Below are 24,273 nucleotides of genomic sequence, written 5' to 3'. Positions count from 1 at the left end.
GCTTCATCAAAAACTACCTTGACCAAAAACTTTAACTGAAACTCTCACTTTCATTTTCTATGTTCAGTGCACTGTGAAATTGGGGTCAAAAGTCTAATTTGGCTTTAAAATCAGAAAGATCATATCATAAGCAACAAGTGTCCTAAGTTTCAAGTTGATTGGACTTCAGCTTCATCAAAAACTACTTTGACCAAAAACTTTAACTTGGAGCAGGACGAACGGACAGACGAACAAACAGACGAACAAACGGACGGACAGACGAACGGAGCCACAGACCAGAAAACATAATGCCCCTCTACTATTGTAGGTGGGGCATAAAAATAGAAAAAAGCAACATCTATACAAAAACATTTATGGTATTTAAAAAAAACATCTGCTTCACTGCCAAAAAGAATAGTCTTTCAGATACAAACAAATATAAATTTTCAAAGTTACACATAATTACAAAGCAAACTTGTCAACCACAGATTAACAATGTATTGTATCACCTTCTTTTGATAATTCATATAATTGAATAAGAAAAGTCGGTACTGTAAATGAAAAATCTGCAAGAGTAAATGAAAAAAATACTAAATTCTCAATGTGCTGCAATTTCAAATTTAAATCTACAAAATAAAGATGACTTTCGCAATTGAGAACAAAATTGTCTGTCAATCTCTAGTAAACCTGGAAAAGGGTAACAGTTCATTTTGGGGTTAAAAAAATGTAATATCTGCTCATTACATGTAAACTTTATTATCGCAATCAGACATAAACTTGTATTATAGAAATGACATTAATTATATTTATTCCACCACCTAAAGACAACATATATATATTAGAAATAGAATTATTATTGGGATAAATCACAAACATATTAAGCTATTTTTCTAAATACTGGACTGCTATACCTATGGTAAATAATATATCAATAGAAAAGATATTTTTGAGAGACTACACTATGTAATATGCAAGGGTAACAGGTGCTTTTCTTACCCAAGATTCTCAAATCAGAATCCTCATCATCATTATCTATTATAACTTGACGTAAACTCTTGTTACGTGCGCTGTTTTCTGATAATTAAACAAAAATTCCTAATTTTAAATACTGTGGATTCATATATTTCCGTGGATGGAGGAAAAATCGTATATATGTGGATACTAAATTTTAGTTTTAATCAAATATCTTCTGTTTCTTTCAGTTAATCTCTGTGTTTAAGAGAATGGAAAGAGACTGGATGCTAAATATACTGGTATAGAACATAAGTTGCAAAAAGATAGCTTCTAAGACATATTCGAAATATTAGAGATTGTTGATTCTAACATACTGAAGAAAAATTCTAGCTAAGATGTCTAATAGATTGCTCTGGAAGAGAACAAAATTCAAAGAAGAGCTCCTAATGCATTCATAGTGGATACAAGATCAGAGAGTATTTGTTATATCAAATGAAGAAATGTTCTAATAAGAAGATAAACAGGTTGCTTTGGTATAGACCAACATTCAAAGAAGAGCTCCTGATACATTCAGAGTAGTAAGGAGATCAGAGAGTATTTGTTGTATTAATAAACAGCTGCGCCATGAGCGCATGATACACCTGACGTCTTTTGTGGAAGTTTTATGCAATAATCATAAATAGTTTCTGAAAAAGTTTTAAGCAATAACCATATATTGTTTTTGAGACACGGCGGGACATGTGAAACCCACAAACCTGGGTTTTTTTTACAAAAAACTAAATATCACTAATTAAAAATAAAATTTTGAATCAAAACCAAAAAGTATACAGATCTTTAGATTAATATAACAAAGAAGTGTGTAAAGTTTTAAGCAATAATCATAAATTATTTTTGAGATACAGCGCGACATGATGTAAAAAAAACCTCCCCTGTTTAACAAAATACTCAATAACTCCAAAATAAAGTTTTGAATCATCACCAAAAAGTATACAGATCTTTAGATTAATATAACAAAGAAGTGTGTAAAGATTTAAGCAATAAACATAAATTGTTTTTGAGATACGGCACAACATGTGAAAAAAACCTCCCCCTTTTTTACAAAATACTCAATAACTCGAAAATGAAATTTTGAATCGTCACCAAAAAGTATACAGATCTTTAGATTAATTTAACAAAGACATGTGTAAAGTTTTAAGCAATAATCATAAATCGTTTTTGTGATATGGTGCGACATGTAAAAAAACCCTCCCCCTTTTTTACAAAATACTCAATAACTAAAAAATAAAATTTTGAATCATCACCAAAAAGTATACAGATCTTTAGATTAATAAAACAAAGAAGTGTTTAAAGTTTTAAGCCATAATCAAGAATCGTTTTTGAGATACGGTGCGACATGTGAAAAAAAAACACACCCCTGTTTTAGTTACAAAGTGCTGTAACTCAAAAAGTTTTAATCTTATTTTCACCAAAAAGTATACAGATCATTTGATCATCATAAGAAACAACTATGTTAAGTTTCATGAAATTTGGATAAGTCGTTCTCAAGTTACGGTGCGACATGTTTACGCCGGACAGACAGATGGACACCGGACATTTGTATACCATAATACGTCCCGTCAAAATTTTGACGGGCGTATAAAAATGAAGAAATATTCTAGCTGAGACGAGTAACAGACTGCTTTGGAAGAGAACTAAATTAAAGGAAGAGCTCCTAATACATAGTGAAAAGGTGGGAATGCCATTATTTGTTCTAACTGAAGGATTATCCTAGCTAAGACGTCTAACAGATTACTTTGATATAGACCAACATTCAAAGAAAGAGAATTCCTGATACATGATCGAAATATCAGAGAGTGTATGTTACTACTGAAGAATTATTCTAGCTAGCCTAAGAGTACCAACAGATAATCTACCGCCATCCTATTCTTACCAAGGGCAGTCAAATGGATGTCCCCCTCAATGTCATCCTCACTAAGCTCCTCAGGTTTAAAACAAGGCAGTGTGAAGGGCAAAATGCTGGATTTTTTAGGACTTTCCTCGTTTTCTGATTGACAGGAGGTGAAAAAGACAAATGAAAATTTAAAGAGTATTTCGCCTTTCAACTGTTTATCATCTTTTCAGTAAGTTTAATAATACTGAATTTTTCTTGAACCGATCCCTGTACAAAGTGTAAATCAAGAATCCATGATATGTTTGAGCATAGTCAACACTTTTTATAAATACATTCTAAAGTTCTTAACAACAAAATTTTAATTTGGTATCATACAATTGCTATAAACCACTGATGAAACTAAGGATAATAAAAGAAAACTCTAATGCCATCAAGAAAATATCCTAACCTTAGTACAAGCAAATGATTTTTTCAGTTCTTATTGTCATTAAATTCATTTGAAGCTGGTGTTAGCAGTGAAAGAGTCTATAAAAGGTGCTGATCTACCTTTAATGTTATATTGAGGGGGGATAGGAGGGGTCCTGATCCGGAAATCCCGGGCTTGAAAAAACGAAATCCTGAAATCCTGGGCTTAAAAACACAAAATCCTGAGGTCCCCAAATTCGCAAAAAAAGAATTCCCGGATCCTGAAAGGGTCAATCCTGAAATCCCGAGCTTAAAAACACCCGATCCCGGAGTCCCGATAAAGGTCCTATCCCCTCTCTATATTGCTATTTTAATTGAAAATTTTAGAACTACTTTGCATATGACATGTATGAGATAGACAGAAAATAAAGTAAATGATTTTCAATTCCATTTATAAGTAGATTAGTATTTTACCGGAATGGTGATTTTTTTCCTCTGTTTTTGACTGAAGTAAATGTTTGTTAGTAAGGACTTTGTGCTATTATTTTGAAAGAATTGAAACCTTTCCCTAGAATCAGGACACTAAAGTTTAAATTTTTTTCAACTGGTTAGCATCTTTGATGTAGGACATGCTGGTACTCAATCAAGTATTTAAAGAACTAAAATCAGGACTGACCATGCAAGGGCTGTATAGCCATACAAAGTCGTTAAAAACTTCCATTTGAAGTAAAATCAGGCTAATAATTGGTAAATTTTGGAAGGAACATTCTTCACAAATTGCACTCATTATATGTTTGTTTTACTACTTTTGGTTGCTCATACTTGACCGAGTACAAGAATGTCCTACTGCATAGGAGGTAAATGACATTGTTGGGAGTTAAAAGTCAGTAATATAATGAAAGACTTCTGATCAATACTTTGAAAAAATTTAAAGTGAAAAGTAAACACAAGGCCTTAAAGTCATAAAACTTTCGAGTCAGTTTTTTGTACTCGTACTCCAAAATCAACCAATCAAAATGTTGCATTTCATGTTTTCGGCATGATTTTTGTACTCAGACTCAAAATCAATCAATCAAAATACTGGATTTCATGTTTTCTGCATGTTTTTTATGCTCTGAGCAATGTTTTATGACTTCAAGGCCAGGTGATTCTATAGGAAAAGGTTTTATTTTCATCACAATAAAAATGTGTTAAATTATAAATTGCACATCACTCTGTTTTAAAACTACACTTAGTATTAGGTATTTTTTTCTTATTTCTTATTTTGAAAAACGTTATATTGACTTAATTTAGGTTTGATATAAACATGTACTATTATTAAATATATTCTATATTACCTCTAATTTGTAGGACTTTCCTTTCCTTGTCACTTTTGTCTCTGATGTCCAAATTTATCAAAATATGATGGACCTGTTTATAAAATTAATTGAAATTATAATATGAAAAATAATAATAATGCGATAGTATCAGACTTTGCTTAGAGTATTGAAAACACAACATCAATCATGTGTCAACATCAGTTCCTCTGCTAGGACATTTTTGTCAATATTGCTGTTGTAAAAGCATGTCGAATATTGTTACCTTCGTTTGCTTCATTTAATTTGATTTGGTTTGGTTTGGTTTGGTTTTATTTTTTTATTTTTTTTTTTTTAAAAACAACATGATTTAAAATTTTAGCTGAACATAATTTTGCTCACTCTTTAAAAGCACCCAAGTGCACTCAAAGTTTTTGATAGGCTGGTATTGCTAAAAATTTAGTATCTTGGTTATCGTGTGTTATGTTTTGTTGACTATTGATTTGTTTGTTTTTTTATGTTCTTCAACAAGATTTATTGGAATCATTTTTCTTGATCTCTTGTCTTGATCAGTTTTCAAGTCTAGCTGATTGAAAAGTATATTTTATAGCTGACCATGACTTATGTGTTTTGCTCATTGTTGAAGGGCATACGATGACCTATAGTCGTTAATTTCTGTGTAATATGGTCTCTTCTGGAGAGTTGTCTCATTGGCAATCATACCACATCTTCTTTTTTATATTTAGATAAAACATATAGTTAATTTTATTCATAATATTTAAGGTGGTACCTAACACTACAGGGAGATAACTCTGTAAAATCAGCTTAACGTTTTGATTACGTTGTGTTGTTAAGGGAATATTAAGCTTCTCAATGATCAAAATAAGTGGTTGTCAAACTGCTATATAACCAGTAAAATTTTCTGATAAAATGGTTGGTACAAATTTTTTGAAATCTTTTATATTTTTGTCAAAGGGTCAAAATAAATACTTTGTCAAAACTTTAAGAAAATTAAACGAGCCAAATTAATTAAAGTGTTGGGTACCACCTTAAATTATATAATTATCTTATATTGTAAGCTTAATATTTTCAATACGATCATTCACAAGCCGTTAAGACACTATGTTAATTGTCATGCTTCAGTGATTCCCTATATAATCAACCAAATTTTTCCCACGAAAGGGGGGGCCTGGCCCCCCAGGGCCCCCCCTGGATCCGCCTATGAAGCACATAATAATTCTGACATATCGATCATACAACAAGGATGACACATGTATGAAAACAGTGTATTGACTTACCAACATAGATCTTACACTAGATCTAAAGAAGTTTGTTGGATCTTCATAGCCTTCATATAACTGGATTTTGTCCATAACAAAAGGTGCACTGACAAAATCAACTGAAAAACAGTAAGAATTTTATAATAATTAAAAATTAAAAAAACGTCAAATACATACAAATTGTTTCATAACAGGATTATCATAGTAGAAGCTCATGTTCCTGATAAATGGTATCAATTGCCACAATAAAGATCACTACAGCATACCTTGAAATAATGGATTGTAATAACAGTATCTTCTTGGATTGTTTACTCATAATTAGTAAGGTTGTATGCTATAATTGGGTGGCTGAGTGTTCTAAGTAGTCATACTACTGTATCACTATAAAAAAGAAGATGTGGTATGATTGCCAATGAGATAACTATCCACAAAAGACCAAAATGACACAGATGTTTTAACAACTAATAGGTCACCGTACATCCTTCAACAATGAGCAAAGCCAATATCGCATAGTCAGCTATAAAAAGCCCCGATAAAACAATGTAAAACAATTAAAAAAACACTAGCCTGTACATGTTGAAGTTTATATCATTTGAATACTGCATGCGACAGGTATCTTAGACTCGAATCTTAATTTACTAGGATTGTCAGTTTTCCTACCAAAGGTTAATGGTTCTATATGGGCACTCTACCTTCGTCAAACAATAAAAATTGACCGTCACAAAATAGCGCAAAAAGTGGCATTTAACACCAATTCATCAATCAATTTATACTGAAAATTGCTGATATATAAAAATATTATATTTTGCCTCAGTTTGCATGGTTTGGGATCAATAAAAAAAACCATACATTTAATTTGTAAAATTTAATACTTATTGTAAACCTAATTATTCTTTTTATAAAGTCATTATAAGTACACACTGTTATATAATAACACAAAATAAATGCAAGTGGACTGCACAAACAGGGGTGCTGTTTAGAAGTCTCCTTTTCACTGCAAAATGAACTTTAGGTTATGAGCACACAGTTTAAACATCTTGTATCAACTAGTGTTGGAAAGCATAGGAAATTGTGAAATACATAGCATTAGAATCGGGTTGAGAGAAGAAATCACTTGAGTGTGCTTTCATTCACTATAAATGTGCATTTCATATCAGGATCAGATCTATAAAGAATTAACACAGATACAGACATAACCAATTCTTAAAATTCTAGATTTAATAACTCCAATTAGAATTTTTAAAAATGAAGGAAACATATTCTTGAATTTCAACAACATTTATCAGGAAAGTTAATTTATATTTTTAAATGTTGTTTAAAATTCACTTCAAGTTTTTCAAACTGTACTTAAATCATCATTTGCTTTGGATGTTTCTGATGTTGGTAAAACCAGATTTTTTTCATAAAACACAGAAGTATTTGCATTGTATCCATAATCAAAGTATTACAACTAATCACAATTTAAAAGTAAATACTACCATCCATCATTTTGTCCATTAGTCGAACTTAAGTTTATTGATTTTCTTTGTTTCAACTGTGAATTCATTTTTTTATTCATTGGTACTAATTTTCTAGAGCTTAACCTGTAATTTTAGATACCTATAACCCCTTAAATTGTTTAAAGCTTGAATAAAGAATTTGTCAAATGCATGCTTCACAATAATCTTGAAAATTTGTACACAAAGAATGCAAATGAATTCAAATAGTCTTAAACAAATTGTGTAAAGATTATGAGACAATAGTGGCTGAATTTCACTTTTAAGGTACAAACAAACCCTAAGTCATACCATACCTGCTGGAAATTGTCCTGAATATAAAATGTTTTTATAATATATGTATAACACATAAAGCTCTAGCTAAAATGATGGCCATCTTGGATTTCTGATTTGCAACAGATCCACAATTTGAAGTAATAATGACCAAAAGACAACAAATTTCTTCAAACTCTTAATTTTGTTCTCTGAACTTTGCGTGCTGCATGGTAACATTTTGGAATGAAAATGAAATGCAAATTCTTTCTGACAGTCACTCAAGCATCATTGGCCATCATGACCATGATGACCCAAATGTTGCTGAACAGCATTGCACTATGCAAGAGGTCTGCAAATAATTTCCATTATCCTGTGAATTTTCAGAAATGCACATAAATGCAAAACTAAAAGACATTTGGACTAATATACAAATTTTGTATATAAACAATTTCTCAGAGCCTCAATAACATAAAGATGATTTCTGACAAACCTTCATTATCTGTTTCAAAATGTTTCTCTAAGAATTGACCAAAACATCCCAAATTTGGTTCTTTTTTGTCACACTGAAAAAAAAGAAACAGAAACAAAACTTTTAAAATCTTAAAGAGATTTAATCAAATTTTCAAATGACATTTTGCTGTAAAAATGTCATTGATGGGCAATAATTTCTATATATGGAGTAAACAAATATTTTTCAACAACATGTACATGTACTTATTTGTAGATCTAGATCTTGTTTTGTGGATATGTTTTGCTATTTTAAATTTCTCTCTACCTTCTAATAATAACAAATTATATCAAAATAATAGCTAGTACATGTACCACAAAAAAAGTGAAGCATTATTATATATAAAAGGGCAATAATTCCTATAAGAGGTCAACTCAAAACTTCTGCAATGATAAACTTCTATGTAGATCTTGTCTTGCTGATTTGTCAGTTTTCTTTTTTAAGTTATTCTCCAGATATTGTACTTTTTTGATAAAATGGTGAAATCTTCATTAAAGGGCTATAACTGCAATTAGGAGGTTTTTGTGTTGACAATTTTGTAGATCTTAAACATTGTACTCGCTAGTCCACACAAAAAATGTTTTAACACATGCAGTTCAATACATTGTTTATAAAAATCCCAGCCGCCGAAAAATCTAAATAATTCACTTATATACAAACTTATTAATATACAATAACCCAACAACTGTTTAATTCCAATCATAAAGCAACACACACAAAGTTAAAACTCAATTACGCAAAACTGCCAAATGAAACAGCATGCATATGCATGCATTGTTAATTCTAATTAAAAACAGCTTTCATTATCAAAACAGCAATTATTCCTACTTCAGCAGCCTCTCTTTCTGTGGCATCAATTTGTTTGTTATTTTCATCAACCTCTTCCTTTTTAAGTACCGGTACCTCATAGATATATTTTATCTTCTTTGAACGTTTTCTTATCCCGGCCTAAAAGTTATGCTACCATTGTCAGTTTACAGATATAATTGATGTGATATAAGTGCCAATGAGACAATTCTCCATCAAAATCACAATATGTATAAGTAATTTAGTTACCTATTCTGACATGGGACTCAGACTTCAGTTTATCCCATTATTGGGTTTTGTTTAGTTGTTCCTGCTCCCCCCTCCCAAAACCTTATGCATTTTTTAGCCTGTCCCAAGTCAGGAGCCTCTAGCCTTTGTCAGTCTTGTATGATTTTTATTTTCATTCATTTATATGTTTTGGAGTCTTAATATGATGCCATTATTACTGAACTAGTACACATTTTTTAAGGGCCTAGCTGAAGAAAGGCTCTGGAAGCAGGATTTTCTTGCTGTGTTGAAGACCTATCAGTGGCCTTCAGCTGTATTTTGCTCTTTGATCGGGTTGTTGTCTCTTTAATACATTCCCCATTTCCATTCTTTGTTTTATATATATAATGTGTCTAGAAAATCAACCTATATAACTATATAACATATTATATATATCTATTAAGCTTACATCTTTAATTGGCATTTCCAGTTTGACCATTTCTGCTTCAGCGCACAACCTTTTGAATGGACAGTGAATCTTGATAAATACATTGTTCCTGATTATTTCTTCTTGAAGGAGAAATCCCTCCAATTTCATGGCATTTTTAAATCTTTCTCTCTTGGACTCTTTAACCTCCAGATGTTTTCGCTTGACCTCATCTTCTTCATCCTTTGAGTACTTGTTATCATAAAGTAGAATGTAGTCAATACGTTTCTGTTCTGGCTTTAATAGAGGTCCTACAAAAAAAGAAAAGAAGATATGGTATGATTGCCAATGAGACAATTTTACTCTCCACAAGAGACCAAATGACATAGAAATTAACAACTATAGGTCACTGTATGGCCTTTAACAATGAGCAAAGCCCATACTGCATAGTCAGTCAGGGGTACTACTTGTACAAGTGTATTTTATTTACTTAAAGAAGTAAAAAAAAAATATACACATATAAGTAAATTTGTAGGATACTTATACAAATGAATTTTATTTACTTGTACAGATAAAACAAAAATTGGCTTAGTTATGTCCCTTAGGCATTCAGAATTTTTTACTTGTATAAGTAAAAAAATTATCCTTTCTTCTTTTCTTGAATTCTTAAGATTTCTTTGCTCTAATAGAATTTTAAATTGTGTACCCTTTACAGATGTCTTTACTAATCATTTAAGTGTAATTTTATGGACAATGAAAATCCCATTTGTCTGTTATTTTCATAACACTGCTCATTTACAAGCCCCAAAGGAGCAATTTTTGATTGCCTTGCACAAATATACAAGATCTTTGCTCAATCAGTTTCTTTGATGAATTAATGAGATGAAACGTACATTGAACTTAAATGAAAAAATTTGAGCAAACCTTGAAAAATCATTAAAGGCATGATTTTACATCTCAAACCTTGAGGATTTTTGTGGGATTGTAAGAAAAATTTACTTATACAAGTAAATTTTTTTGGAAAATTAAGGGGAGATTATTCAAACATTATTTATTTACTTATGTGTATATGTGTATATTTTTTTTACTTCTTCAAGTAAATAAAATACACTTGTACAAGTAGTACCCCTGACTGATAGTCAGCTATAAAGATTGCTTCATAAGCAAAGATAATCATTTATTATCATAAAGTAGAATGTGGTCAATACGTTTCTGTTCTGGCTTCAATAGAGGTCCGACAGAAATAAAAAAAGATCGCTTCATAAGCAAAGGTTATCATTTGTTATCATAAAGTAGAATGTGGTCAATACGTTTCTAATACCTTTCTGTTCTGGCTTCAATAGAGGGCCTACAGAAACATGAGAAAATACAAAATATTGCTTCATAAGCATGTTTGCATTGGCTTTTCATTTATCTGTAAAATTTACATAATTTAAAATGCATTGAAAATTTAAATAATTCTTACAATTTCAAGGTCCATACATCTGAATACAATATCCTCCTTATCAGCAATATTGTCTTATCCAAATTATCCTTAAATTAGTCAAACTAATATAAAAACTTTCATAAAACTAATAAATTAATAAATTGTTCAAAAAGTACATCACATATCACCACTAAGATTTTATTATCAATTTATGATAAACAAAATTACAACTTTTTATAAAATACAATAAGAAAATATCAAACCTTTTTCAAATGTATGTGAATATGAACTTGTACATTCTTCCATATTCTTCAAAATTGACCACCAGTACATGTAGTAGTGAATCAGGGGCCAATATGGGGTTTGCAGAACACAGAGTTATGACCAAAGACCACAAATAAATGAGCCAAAAAATGAGAATAGAGAAAAATGACATAAATTTACAAAAAGGAAGAAATGATAAAATGCCCCTCAATGGCCCTCATACATTTGAATAATTATGATACATGTATATCAAAATACTTATTGTTATATACATGATATAAGTAAACCCAATTTTACCTTTTCCATTATCATGATCATGATTATAATCAATCCTATGGACAGGTTTCTAAATTCTAATCTCAATAATTCAGAATCATAAACAATTGGCATTAAAAATCAATAGAATAGTAATGTGTGTCAACAATGATTTATATAAAATCTTAATGATGTCCAATACACTATTTATTCTAGTAATTTGTGTCATAATGATTTGTAGAAAATGCTAATGACATGAATGATGCTCAATACACAATATACAATTTGCTTTGTTTGTTTTGCTGAGGAATTATTGATGATATAAGGAGAAGTGGTATGATTGCCAATGAGACAAATATCCACCAAAGTTCAAATGAGATTATTTCTCATCCTTATATCTATTTTTTTGTTCTACAGAAAAAATGACATCCTCCAGTCATTCATATTTCAATTAATTATAATTATAAAATAACTAAACCAAAAATTCAAATATATCATATATATCATATATATAGAAGAAAGAACAAGTGAAACTGCGAGCTACTGCTCACTGATGATACCCCCGCCGCAAGTGGATAATATTAATAGTGTAAAAATATGCAAGTGTTCGGTAAACAGGGAGTTGTCAAGTGATGAATCTGAAAACGCATCACACGGTATAGCTGACTTATATAAATCCTGAAACCAAATTTCAGAAATCCTTGTATTGTAGTTCCTGAGAAAAATGTGACGAAAATTTTCAACTTGGCTATCATGTGTAAAATCATACAAGTGTTCGGTAAACAGGAAGTTGTCGAGTGATGAATCTGAAAACGCATCACACGGTATAGCTGACTTATATAAATCCTGAAACCAAATTTCAGAAATCCTTGTATTGTAGTTGCTGAGAAAAATGTGACGATAATTTTCAACTTGGCTATCATGTGTAAAATCATACAAGTGTTCGGTAAACAGGAAGTTGTCAAGTGATGAATCTGAAAACGCATCACACGGTATGGCTTACATATATAAATGTTGATACCAAATTACAGAAAGGGTGGATGTGTAGTTCCTGAGAAAAATGTGACGAAAATTTTCAACTTGGCTATCATGTGTAAAATCATACAAGTGTTCGGTAAACAGGAAGTTGTCAAGTGATGAATCTGAAAACGCATCACACGGTATGGCTTACATATATAAATGTTGATACCAAATTACAGAAAGGGTGGATGTGTAGTTCCTGAGAAAAATGTGACGAAAATTTTCAACTTGGCTATCATGTGTAAAATCATACAAGTGTTCGGTAAACAGGAAGTTGTCAAGTGATGAATCTGAAAACGCATCACACGGTATGGCTAACATATATAAATGTTGATACCGAATTACAGAAAGGGTGGATGTGTAGTTCCTGAGAAAAATGTGACGAAAATTTTCAACTTGGCTATCATGTGTAAAATCATACAAGTGTTCGGTAAACAGGAAGTTGTCAAGTGATGAATCTGAAAACGCATCACACGGTATGGCTAACATATATAAATGTTGATACCAAATGACAGAAAGGGTGGATGTGTAGTTCCTGAGAAAAATGTGACGAAAGTTTCATGGGACGGACTGACTGACGGACGGACGGACGGACTGACGGACGGACAGAGGTAAAACAGTATACCCCCCTTTTTTAAAGCGGGGGTATAAAAAAAATGTTTCAAGTCGATGAATATAGACATGGGAAAGGAAATAGAACTAAATTTTTTGTCAAGCTGATCTTGTAAAGCATTGACATTTACGCCTCAATCTATTCAAATACCATATGCATGATATGGGATATTTGAGGAAAGTTGACAAAATGGTCCCAGATTTCAACCACATTTAGGCATATGAAGCATAGCGTGCAGGGAGGGTTCTTTAAACATAAAAGAATTTATCTAATATACATAAATTCGGTTATTCTAGTGGAAAGTTTTAATCTCGTCCGTTGCAGTGCTTTCCTTTATAAACTCATATGTAGTCGGTAAGATGTATAGTGGTGAAGTCAATTTGAGGTAAGCGTTCTTTTTAACTTTGAGCTGCAATTGAGCAGACGTGTATAATTACAGAGAGAAGTATTTTGAAAAAACCCACCCTCCCTCCACTATATATACTGTAAAAGCCGAAATTTTCGTGGAGGATTTAATTTCGTTTATTTCGTGGAAAGAATATATCCACGAAAATAAAACCCCCTCGAAAATTTAACTTTCATATAAAACCACTTCCAGTTTAAGGAAACCACGAAATTAAATCTCCATGAAATCTTATTGAGAGACAAAACCACGAAATCTTAACCCCACGAAAATTAATGTTTCTACAGTAGTTAAACCATGTAATTTTGTTTGGGTACTGCTCTTCTGTTCTTTTTATTTTGAGGTACATGTATATACGAGTAGTTAAGAGTTCCAGTATTAAAAATTCTTCTCCATTGATGATTTGCCATGTGATTTTAATGATTGCAGTAGTCATTTAGATGTTGGATGTATAGAAACATTTGATCGTTAAAAAGTGAAAAATGTGTTTGGCAACTTTGCTGCGTGTGATAAACTGTAGTTACAGTTGTTTATATTTCAGTGATAAAGTGCATTTTGTGGATCGCTGTATCCCAGGATCCAACAGCTAAATTAGTTGATCGCTGTATCCCAGGATCATACATCTATCTATCTATATATATCTATCTATCTAGTTATCTGTAGGTTGCCAGAGGTAACCAAAAAATGATCTATACATTTATGAATCTAGTTATCTATGAATCTATCTAGTTGAACAATATATATCGTTGAATCTATATGTGTACATATTTAAATTTGTGTTTAATAATAAAAAGCTGCCAATAAATCTTAGTTTTACAAGCCATCTCGAATAATATAATAATTTATGTAATTTGATATAACATATATTTAACATGTTTAATATCAAAGTAGTTCCAATCTCATGTAAAAGTCTTGAATTATCAAAAAGAAACTCAATCTTTGCTCTAGTTTAAGTCTATATTCACTGTAACCTTGACCAATCACCAATACATTTGTACCATGATCTTTGAAGTATAAATATTGACTTTAAATATGATTTTTAAATACTTACAACTTTTTAAATACCATTTATTGTATATACAATGTATGTATATATATACCTAAAATTTAAACTGAATTGAATATTTGACAGCAAATTGTTTGTTTTGGTGATAAAAGTTCTGGAAATTTCCAATTATTGATGAAAAAAGTTAACCTTATTATTAAATGCTGTTTATTTTCCATTTTCTATCAGGCATCATCTCCACTAAACATGCTCAACAGATATTAAATTACTTGACCCCCATAATTGAAATAATATCTGAAGGATATATTTGATAGATTAAAATATAATCCGCTCTGTTCACGCTTCAGTGATTCCCTATATAAGCAACCAAATTTTTTCCCAAAAAGGGGGGGCCCAGGCCCCCTGGGCTCCCCCCTAAATCTGCCTCTGAATCCTTTTTGATTTTCAAATGCATAGGGTCAAAAAGTATCCTGATCATACTTTCTATTTCATTTTTCTAGTCTGATCAGAGGACTCAAACAGGATTTAAAATTACTCCACTATAATATGACCAACCTAATTCTGTATAGCGTCTTTCAAATCTTCTTATTGACGGGTTGTTCTTCAAATGCCTCTTTCTCAATTTCCGAAATTTCACTGCCGAACTAACGGCTGTTAAGAAACCAGTATTGTCCCCTTCTCCATCTGATGCCTCTTCATTTATACCTGGCAATGTGCCATTAGATATGTTCAGTTTCTCACTAGGTTTATCTACATCAAAAAAAGTCTTCGCTTTCATTGCATCTTATGTTGTGACTGTGTTCAAAGTGTCCCTGAAAAATAATGTATTTGTTTGATATTACATAAATAGCACATAGCTGAGAGGGTGGCAGTTTATTACTCGGAGAAAACATTGTCAACAGAGGCCAAAATTTCATTACTGATTCTAATTTGTAAACCTTTGTCGTTCTACTTGTAGCAGGGGAAATAACTCTATTTTAAAACTGTATGAAACATTTCCTTATGTGAAAAATGTACATGAATGAAGCAAGGCAACAAGTTTGTTTTGGTTTTTTTTTCATTCCAGCACTTTCATCATATGCTTGTTATTGAAAGGATACATGGCTTGGTACCATACATGAAGCCAGATAAGTACAGTACTACCTGTGACTTTATCTTATTAATGGTGGCCATAAAAAATATGTTCACCATGGTGGCCCTATATGTCCCTGTTGCTTTTTTAATACACAAGGTATTAATCAAAAACTAGTCAAGGATAAAGGGAAATCTTGAATGCATTGAAGTGTTAAAATTATATAACTTACAGGTCATGTGTCTCAGGTAAAATATACATGTATGTGTTTGTCAAATTTAATAACTGTGTTTATGACAAGAAATTCAAAAATAAAATGAAATAATAAAACTAGGTGAACAAACAGCTCAAAAAAAAATAATTGTCTCATGACTATTAGTTTTAATATTATACCTTTTAAATAATTTTTAATCAATTTAAGTTATTTTTTATATTAAGTATCATTTTCAAATATAATTGCACACATTTGCAATGCCTGCCTTTTCTAATGAAAAGGTGTTTCTCAAATTAATTTTCCTAAATCAAAATTGTTTATTATTTTAGATAGACTGATCTGCATTCAACATTGTTTAACATATATGTTTAAGATTGTCTTTTAAGGACTTACGGTAAATAAAATTTAGTCTGTTAATTATTTCTTAACTAAATAACATATAAATATTAGAAATATTCATTACAGCAAAATTTGATAATATTTTTATTGTCATATGATATTTAAAACATGATCAATGATTTAGAGGTTAAGCATTTCTTTTACTTTTTGTTTTTGGGTAAGAGACATTATTATGAGAAGGTAAATAATTTTCATATAGATTATCTCAAAGTTGTTTTGTTAATTGTACAATCAAGGAATAGGTGTTTTCGTTGACCTACAAGAGACACGGTTTACATAATCTATCCTTTTTAGGTATTTTATATTGTCCATTATTTTCTATTTCTAAATTATGACCAAAAATTCTACCTATTGACACAATCAAGTTTACAGTTTTTATCATAAGTTTTTATTCTTAGATTTTTCTTTAAATTCATTTTTATTAAGGACTTTCAAAGTCTTAATTCATTCAAGTCCCTGCAATTATTAACTTTATCTAAAAGGCCTAGGTTGAGTGAAATATTCTTTGCAAATGTATACCAAGAATATGTATTATGCCAGTCCAGCACTTTCAACAATATAATACACTGAAAAAAAAATATGATTTAATTAATAGACCATAAAAGTGTCACCATTTTTAGAAGTGCACATTATTTTTTCTGGAGACAAATTTTGAAAGAAATTAACCAAACTGAAAATAAAATATTTAATAAATTTCAATTTCTTAAAATAATTTCTTTTCATAAGATTCACTTTATTCAGAGATAAGAACATTTTTTATTGTGATTAGCATTTTCAATGAGCATGCATTTATCAAAATTTGATGATAACTAGGTGGGCATTTGGAAAATAAGTCTTTTCAGTGATTGTTTGTGCACAACTCTTGTTTTGAGATTTGAAAAAAATTGAGATAAACAAAATTATTTTTTTTCCTAAACCATATAATGAAACTTGTAGTTTTCCTGAATAATATTAGATGTTATCAAAATTTATTGTAAAAGGATTGATATTGATCATCTTATTTTGTTAAGAAACCGACTTGTTTAATACTATATTTTTTTTTAAATATCATTTGCATGATTATTAGTTATTATTAATAGTAATAACTCATTTAATAATGCTAACAAACAATTGAATACAATGTACATCATGTACATTTATATAAACCTTTTACTTAAAAAAACAATTATTAAAAGTGTTTATTTCAAATGCTAGTCAATAACTTTATCTTTGACTTTTTGCCATTGCTACTCAAGATTCTTACCAAGAAGAAATTAAAAGAATAAGAAACAAAAAGTAATGAAAAAAACCTATACAAAAATGAAAAAAAAAATAAATAAATAAAAATTTTAAATAACATTAAAACAAAAAAACAAATAATAAATTAAACAGACTAAAACAATATTTTATTCTACATTTTCAAAAAAAGGTGAAATTTCATTTTTGAAAGAAACCCGAGTTACCTGTACAGGTAAATTTTAATGAAACATACCAGCTGAAAGCTTCAACCCTGATTGATTTTAACAGGTAACATAATGAGTTAAAAAATCTACCTATATGTTTTATGACCCCCAATAAATGGCCAACATCTCGAGATTGAATACCCCAATAAATGTTCACCATTGGATGTTGACCATGCAAGAGGGTGGACATAACTAAGAGGATGTCACAGGCTGTACTGTAACAAAAATAAATTAAAGCTTGCAAGTAAAATTCTTACATATTTCATAATATTTTTCAAGCCTGTGCATTAAGTTGATTAACTGAATTGTAGAATCAAATTAAATGTCAAAGGCTAGTATAAAGCTATTGTATCTAGAACAGGCTATTATTTGAATGTGGAATTATTTTTAATTATGGAATTTGCATAATTTCCTGTGCTTGAATTTTTTAATGAATTCCCTGTTTATTCTGTATTATAATGTTCTGTGCGGCGCACTGCACTTTCTGGTACAAAGAAGATAGCACATTTTCAAAAGAATGTACTGTGCTGCACACAACACTATCTATACAAAACACATTGTGTGGAAAGTGTTATGCACCGCTGGCGCTCACAACATTATCATGATTATGATACAGAATAAACATGGAATTTATCAAAAATTTCAAACACAAGAAATTATGCAGATTCCATAATTAAAAATAATTCCACATTCAAATAATAGCCTGTTCTAGGTTCTCTGAACTTAATCATTATTAATAGAAGATCATTGGTTTTTTTTCCTGTAATCTGTTATTATTGATCCATTAATAATTCTGATATTGAAATTGAGAATGGAAATGGAGAATATGTCAAAGAGACAACAACCCACCCAAAGAGCAAATAACAGCATCATTTTATCCACTGAATGTCAAATGATATTAAAAACCCTCTTAAATAGTATTTATATATATATCATGAAGAAGACATACATGTATCATACACCTACATCTTATCATCTTATACAAGGTGGAAATTATATCTATGTCTTAGTTTTATCAATATTCTTTTTATGTTCTAGATAGTTTCTGTTTAATCAGGCTATATCAAGTAGGATTTTTTTTTTAATTGTACATACTGAATATTGATTTTCACACATAAAATAGATTTAATCTTAATTCATGTTATAGTTATAGATTTATTACTGTATCTTTGAATTGGAAGTGTTTTGGGTTTTTTTGTAAAGAATTTGACCAATGCATGTAAATCATTTGCATGTTTGAGCATAAATAAAAACCTATACATCATTAATAATAAATGTTGCAAGGTAGAATTGGAATAATAAAATATTTTTAGAACACAGAATCAATGGAATAGCAAGATTTTCTTACTAAATGCTATTTCACACAATCAACATTTGATCAATGGAATAGCAAGATTTTCTTACTAAATGCTATTTTAGTTATTTTAATTTTTTATCAGCAGATTGAAAAAGTACAGTGCAACCTGTGTAATCCGACACACTGGGGAACCACAAAAAAATGTCAGATAAAGCAGGGTGTCAGTTTTTTTTCTGCAAGGATATGCATATTTCATGTATATTGGGACTATAAAAATGTGTTGGTTAAAGTAGGATGTTGGAATACTCAGGTGTCAGACTACGGCAGGTTACATTGTCTATATCTTTAAAAAATCTTTTAAAAAAAATGTGTTGTGGATAAAAACATCATTACTTAGCAAGGTACCTGCGTTAGATGGGTTAGTTTTCTCAACATACTTTTCTCTTCAATTCTTAAGAATTCAAAATTATTCCAGACTCAAATAATTCCTTGTTTTTATTTCAGAAACAAGAGGATCTTAAGAGCCTATGTTGCTCATAAGGGCTTGGTCTATGTGCACATCAAAAAAAGGACACTTACAAACATTGTAGACGAGCAACTTCATGACAAAATTCTCATTTTGTCGATCTTAAATTAATGATCTTTTAGATGTTTAGTCTGTTTAGTTTCTCTCTAGATATTCTTTAGCTTTAGATCACTTCTATGAATAGTGCATTGACAGTGTACTAATTATATCGGCAATAATTTGTATCATTTTTAGATCTTAATTAGGCGCCTTGCTGATCATTTTTGTGATTTCAAAAAGTGTTTATTTATCTATCATACACTCAGATATAAGGCACAACGAAAAAAAAAATCTCTAAATATCATCGTTTTCATAATACATGTAATAATCAATGATAATAGGCCAAAAATTTTTAAAAATGGTAAAATTTGTTAAGTGTATGAACAATTAGTCCTTCAAGAACTTGTGTAACAGTTTTAACATGACAATTGGTAGAGCTTTTCATTCTGTCAACAATTTTCTGAAAATTATAGACAAAACTTGCATTTTACTGCTAGATGCTTTTTTTAAGCAGCAAACCGGTACAATTACTTTTGAAAGTAATTAATTACATACATGTACAATTACAAAATCTTCAATTAAATTACAGATTACATTAATTTGACTTTTTTCCAATGTAATTTAAAATTACTTTCCAATTACCAAATGCAACTGTAATTAATTACTTAAATTACTTTTGAAAAAAAAGTTAGAAAAATGTTAGATAAATATTGAAAACAAGCATTTGTTCTTATAATGATATGTGCATTGTACACTAGTATCATACATCATGTACATAATGTTTTATAGTAATAACAAACGAGATCTACAGCGACTTGACAGGCAGGTCATTGGGGACATTTTTGTCAAGCTTGTTTATGATCAAAAGCTACATTTAGTACATCTAAATGATCTAGAAGGAAATTTGTAAACAAAAAAAATCGTTTTATTGGTATATTACCATGGTTACAGTACTTATAAACATTTGATAAATGGACATAGTTTTCCTTCCAGTTAACAATCGGTTAACACTACAGTCTGCAGTTTAGCCAGTTAATGTTTTTCAATAAACCATCCTGGATTTTAACCCAAACTTGGATAGAAGGTTCTTACAATCCAAAACTTGTATTTAGAGTAATAATTATTGATTTTTCGTCCCATTTTTGTTGAGCCTGCAGCTTTTGTCCCAAAAGTCAGACATAGCGATCCAACATTTTGTAGTAGTTGATCAACCTAAAGTTATCACACTGAAAACATTAACAACAGCATAAGCAGGGTTCCGCTTCCTTACAAAGGAGTAGGTCGGGTAAGGCCACTTTTTGGCCCAAAAATATAACAGTTTTACAAAATTGTTAAAATGTAAACTTTTAGTTATTTTTTGGACAGTTAAATGCTTCTGCTACATAAATATGCGCTGTTTTTGACAATACAGTGCACATATATCGGGTTGTAGCACCATTAAGTCATGCTAAATTACTGAAATCTTCAAAATTCTATCATTTTAGTTAAATTTTAGACGGTTTCCGTGTAAAACGAAAGTGGCCGCATTCGTGTTCATCCTTAATATTGCAATGTAAGTTGTATTTTATGATAATACATAACATATATAAAGATTGTGGATGAACACGGATGCGGCCACATTCATTTTTGACAAAAACAATCTGAAAAGTGACGTTTTTTGGCATATTTGAGAGATTTTTCATATTTGAGCTTCAATCGGATCATTTTTAATAACTTAATCAGTTAAAATCTTTCACATAAACTAATTGAATCAAGTGAAATGGACACTAAAGTGTTTAAAAAGTGGTCAAAATCTTTCGTCAGATGAAACTGAAATTTGAGGCCAAAATGAGTCCTTATCGGACCTACTCCTTTCTTAAACAAGATAACCTAATGATATTTGTGGCTAAGTTTAATTAAAATTGTCTCAGTTATCATGGTTATTTAGGGGATTTTATTTAATTTCACAAAATTACTAATTTTATATGAGCATAACCATGATAACGTTTTCAAAGATCTATATCAAGTTAAGCTTTCCACAGGAGAACATTTTTGTAAGATTACTGTTTACTTAAGGGGTCAACTGACCATGTTGGACATGCTGATTTATTTGTAGATCTTACTTTGCTGAACGCAACTGCTGTTTATCTCTATCTATAATAATATTCAAGATACATGTATATGTACTTGAGCAGAGACATGTGCATGTACATGTATTCATATGTCTGTGGCTTGAGATAATAACTAAAAAATTCTTTTTTTTTCCATTGTTTTGACGCACTCTCAGGAATGCATCACATTACTGTTATACATCATGAAGGTACCACCATTACTGACCTCTTTTAACATGTTTAAGTACAATTTTAATTGATTGTTCAGTGATATCATTTACTCTTATTGTACAAGATTAGATTTTCCATAAGTATTTTTTTGTGCCCACAATAGATCAAATTTTACATGTCGTGTAGCTAAATAACATTTTGAGGGAAAATAAAATGATATTATGTGCAAAATATCAGTTGCATAAATTCTATTTCATTCCAAAACGTATATACATGTATAGTAATAGTCTGATTGAAAAATGCCAACATAATAATAAATAGCCAACTGAGGTCAATAAATATTATGTATACCCACGGCCAAAATAATTTATAGCTACACGCCATGAATTAGTGGTATAAATCGCTTTTCGAATACATTTCTGCGACTTATGCGCCAATTTTGACCATTCAACAAAAAATGTAGTGAACTGACTAATAACTATACCTCTACATAATGTTAATATTGCTAAAGTTCTATTTAAATAGCATGTGTCCTCGCGCTGCTATTTTGAATTGAAGCTTTGTTGTTTCCCAGGAGCACGTAAACAATGACTGGTATCGTCTGCCAAAATAACTCTTTTCCGTTCTATTGGATGAGAAGGGAGGTAACTTTATTTCTTAAAATGAATAATAGAAAGATTACATTTTATTTATCAAGAAGAAAGGAACGATTTCTTAATTCAGTCTTGGACGTTCGCGTTTCATGTGCTGGGTGCTTTCTTGAACGTTCACGCAGCAAAAGATGATTAGGTCCAGATATAGATATTTTTCATTTTGATAATTACAGCAGTTGCGGACGGAATAGAATAAATACACTGAATAAAACATATAAACCGTCAATTTACAACAGATGTCCCTGCTGATGTATATATCATAGGAGTAGGAATGAAATGATTTTGATATTTCAATAAACTCCCTGGCAAAGTTGACCGAAAATAAAAATAGATATAAGGCGATGTTGTATGAGTGTCAATTAGACAACTCTCCATCCAAGCCACAATTTGTAAACTGAGTTATTCCAAGGACCATTAGAGACTGGAACCAACTGCCAACATCCGCAACATCAGCTGACACAGTTGATGGATTCAGAGCTGCCCTGAAGGCATGCTTTGTTAAAATTTAGACAGTAACATCCTGTAAATAGTTTTATTTGTATATATAGAGAACGTTTTATCCTGCAAATAGCCAAGAGAAAACTTTCTGTGTTGTCCGACATTGCGTTAGTTTTCGCGGGACCTCATACATTCAAGATTTGAATTCGGTTCCTTACCTGGAAGAAGAAGAAGAAGAAGAAGAGTAAACCTTTGTAGTTCAAAGTACGGCCTTCAACACTGAGCCTTGGTTTACACAAAACAGCCGAAGCTATATAAAGGGCCTATATAGTGTGTAAACTGTGATAATTCAAACAGGAAAATCAACTGTTACGGTATAATTATCTATATAAAAAAAATTACCTATAATCATTAACATGATTAAGAAAGGAAACTATTGTTACTTGGTTAATACAAATGTTCTTTTCACTAATCAATTCAGTGTTTATAAAAATCTTCTGAAATTTAGGGGATTTTATTCAATTTCACAAAATTACTAATTTTATATGAGCATTACCATGATAACGGTTTCAAAAATCTATATCAATTTTAGCTAAATTGCCTCTCATATAAACAATCTTATAGGGTAGTAATGACCTTTAGCATTCGGTGTTAAACGGTCATTTTCGGCTACCGTTAGCGTCAAATTGAGTAAAATTTTATCGTGATTCGTCAGAGGTCTCAAATATTTATCGTTAGCGTCATTTTTTTTTTATTTTAACATGATGCGTAAAATCAGTCGATTTTTTTTATCGTCTAACATGTAAAAGAAAGTGTACATTGTATATTCATGCACCAAAAATTATTGTCAACGTCATTTTGCAAGAGTTTTTAACGTACGTTAATCGTCATGAAAGCACCCAAATTACTACTCGCATCTCAGGTCTTTTGTTTAGCATCTATTGCAAATGGATAGAATTTAAGATGGAGATCAGTTAAAGTTCTGGTGTTAAATTTTCCAAAACTTTCAAGATATGTTTGACAACCACACTGTACATGTATCATGCAAACATAGTACGACCGTTTGTTATTTTTTAACATGTTAACAAGTTTTTTATGCAATATTAAATTTTGCTATAAATTGTATAACTTTAAAGATAATGGTTAAAAACTTCAACAGTAACTGTGCATCTAAACACGAAAGATTTTCAGATTGCATTTGGGACAACGTGAGATTGTATGTGTCCAGACTGAGACATGTATGTGTCTGCATGTTGAGAATGACGATCGAAGGACATTTGTTGTACTGACATATTTTCAATACGATATCCTCCTGGTTTGCCCACTTTTAATTCTACCAATTATTAGCATAAATCAATGGTCAAACTATATAGTAGTGAGTTATATAAAAAAAAAATCCTACAATTTATTAAACGAAAATTGTAATAAACAGAACTAGTTG

General features: G+C 30.6%; 1 protein-coding gene across 6 annotated transcripts in view; it reads right to left on the bottom strand.

Moving 5' to 3' along the window:
- The window catches only part of LOC143042394 (anoctamin-7-like), a 66,914-nt gene extending 44,562 nt beyond the window's left edge, over window positions 1–22,352 (bottom strand). For 5 of the 6 annotated variants that reach the window (XM_076214671.1, XM_076214673.1, XM_076214674.1 and 2 more), the window contains exons 1-7: window positions 22,226–22,352; window positions 15,047–15,303; window positions 9,547–9,815; window positions 8,046–8,118; window positions 5,823–5,923; window positions 4,567–4,639; window positions 2,864–2,977 (exon numbers count right to left, since the gene is read on the bottom strand). In XM_076214671.1, coding sequence (XP_076070786.1) covers window positions 2,864–2,977; window positions 4,567–4,639; window positions 5,823–5,923; window positions 8,046–8,118; window positions 9,547–9,815; window positions 15,047–15,269 — 853 coding nt within the window. In that variant the 5' untranslated portion in view covers window positions 15,270–15,303; window positions 22,226–22,352. The remainder of the gene's footprint in view (window positions 1–2,863; window positions 2,978–4,566; window positions 4,640–5,822; window positions 5,924–8,045; window positions 8,119–9,546; window positions 9,816–15,046; window positions 15,304–22,225) is intronic. The other variant, XM_076214675.1, reaches the window with a different exon arrangement.
- Between the last annotated feature and the right edge of the window lie 1,921 nt (window positions 22,353–24,273).

Source organism: Mytilus galloprovincialis, chromosome 8 (assembly GCF_965363235.1).
Source record: "Mytilus galloprovincialis chromosome 8, xbMytGall1.hap1.1, whole genome shotgun sequence".
In the NCBI taxonomy this organism is placed as follows: Eukaryota; Metazoa; Mollusca; class Bivalvia; order Mytilida; family Mytilidae; genus Mytilus; species Mytilus galloprovincialis.
This window is presented reverse-complemented; position numbering and strand designations above follow the sequence as displayed.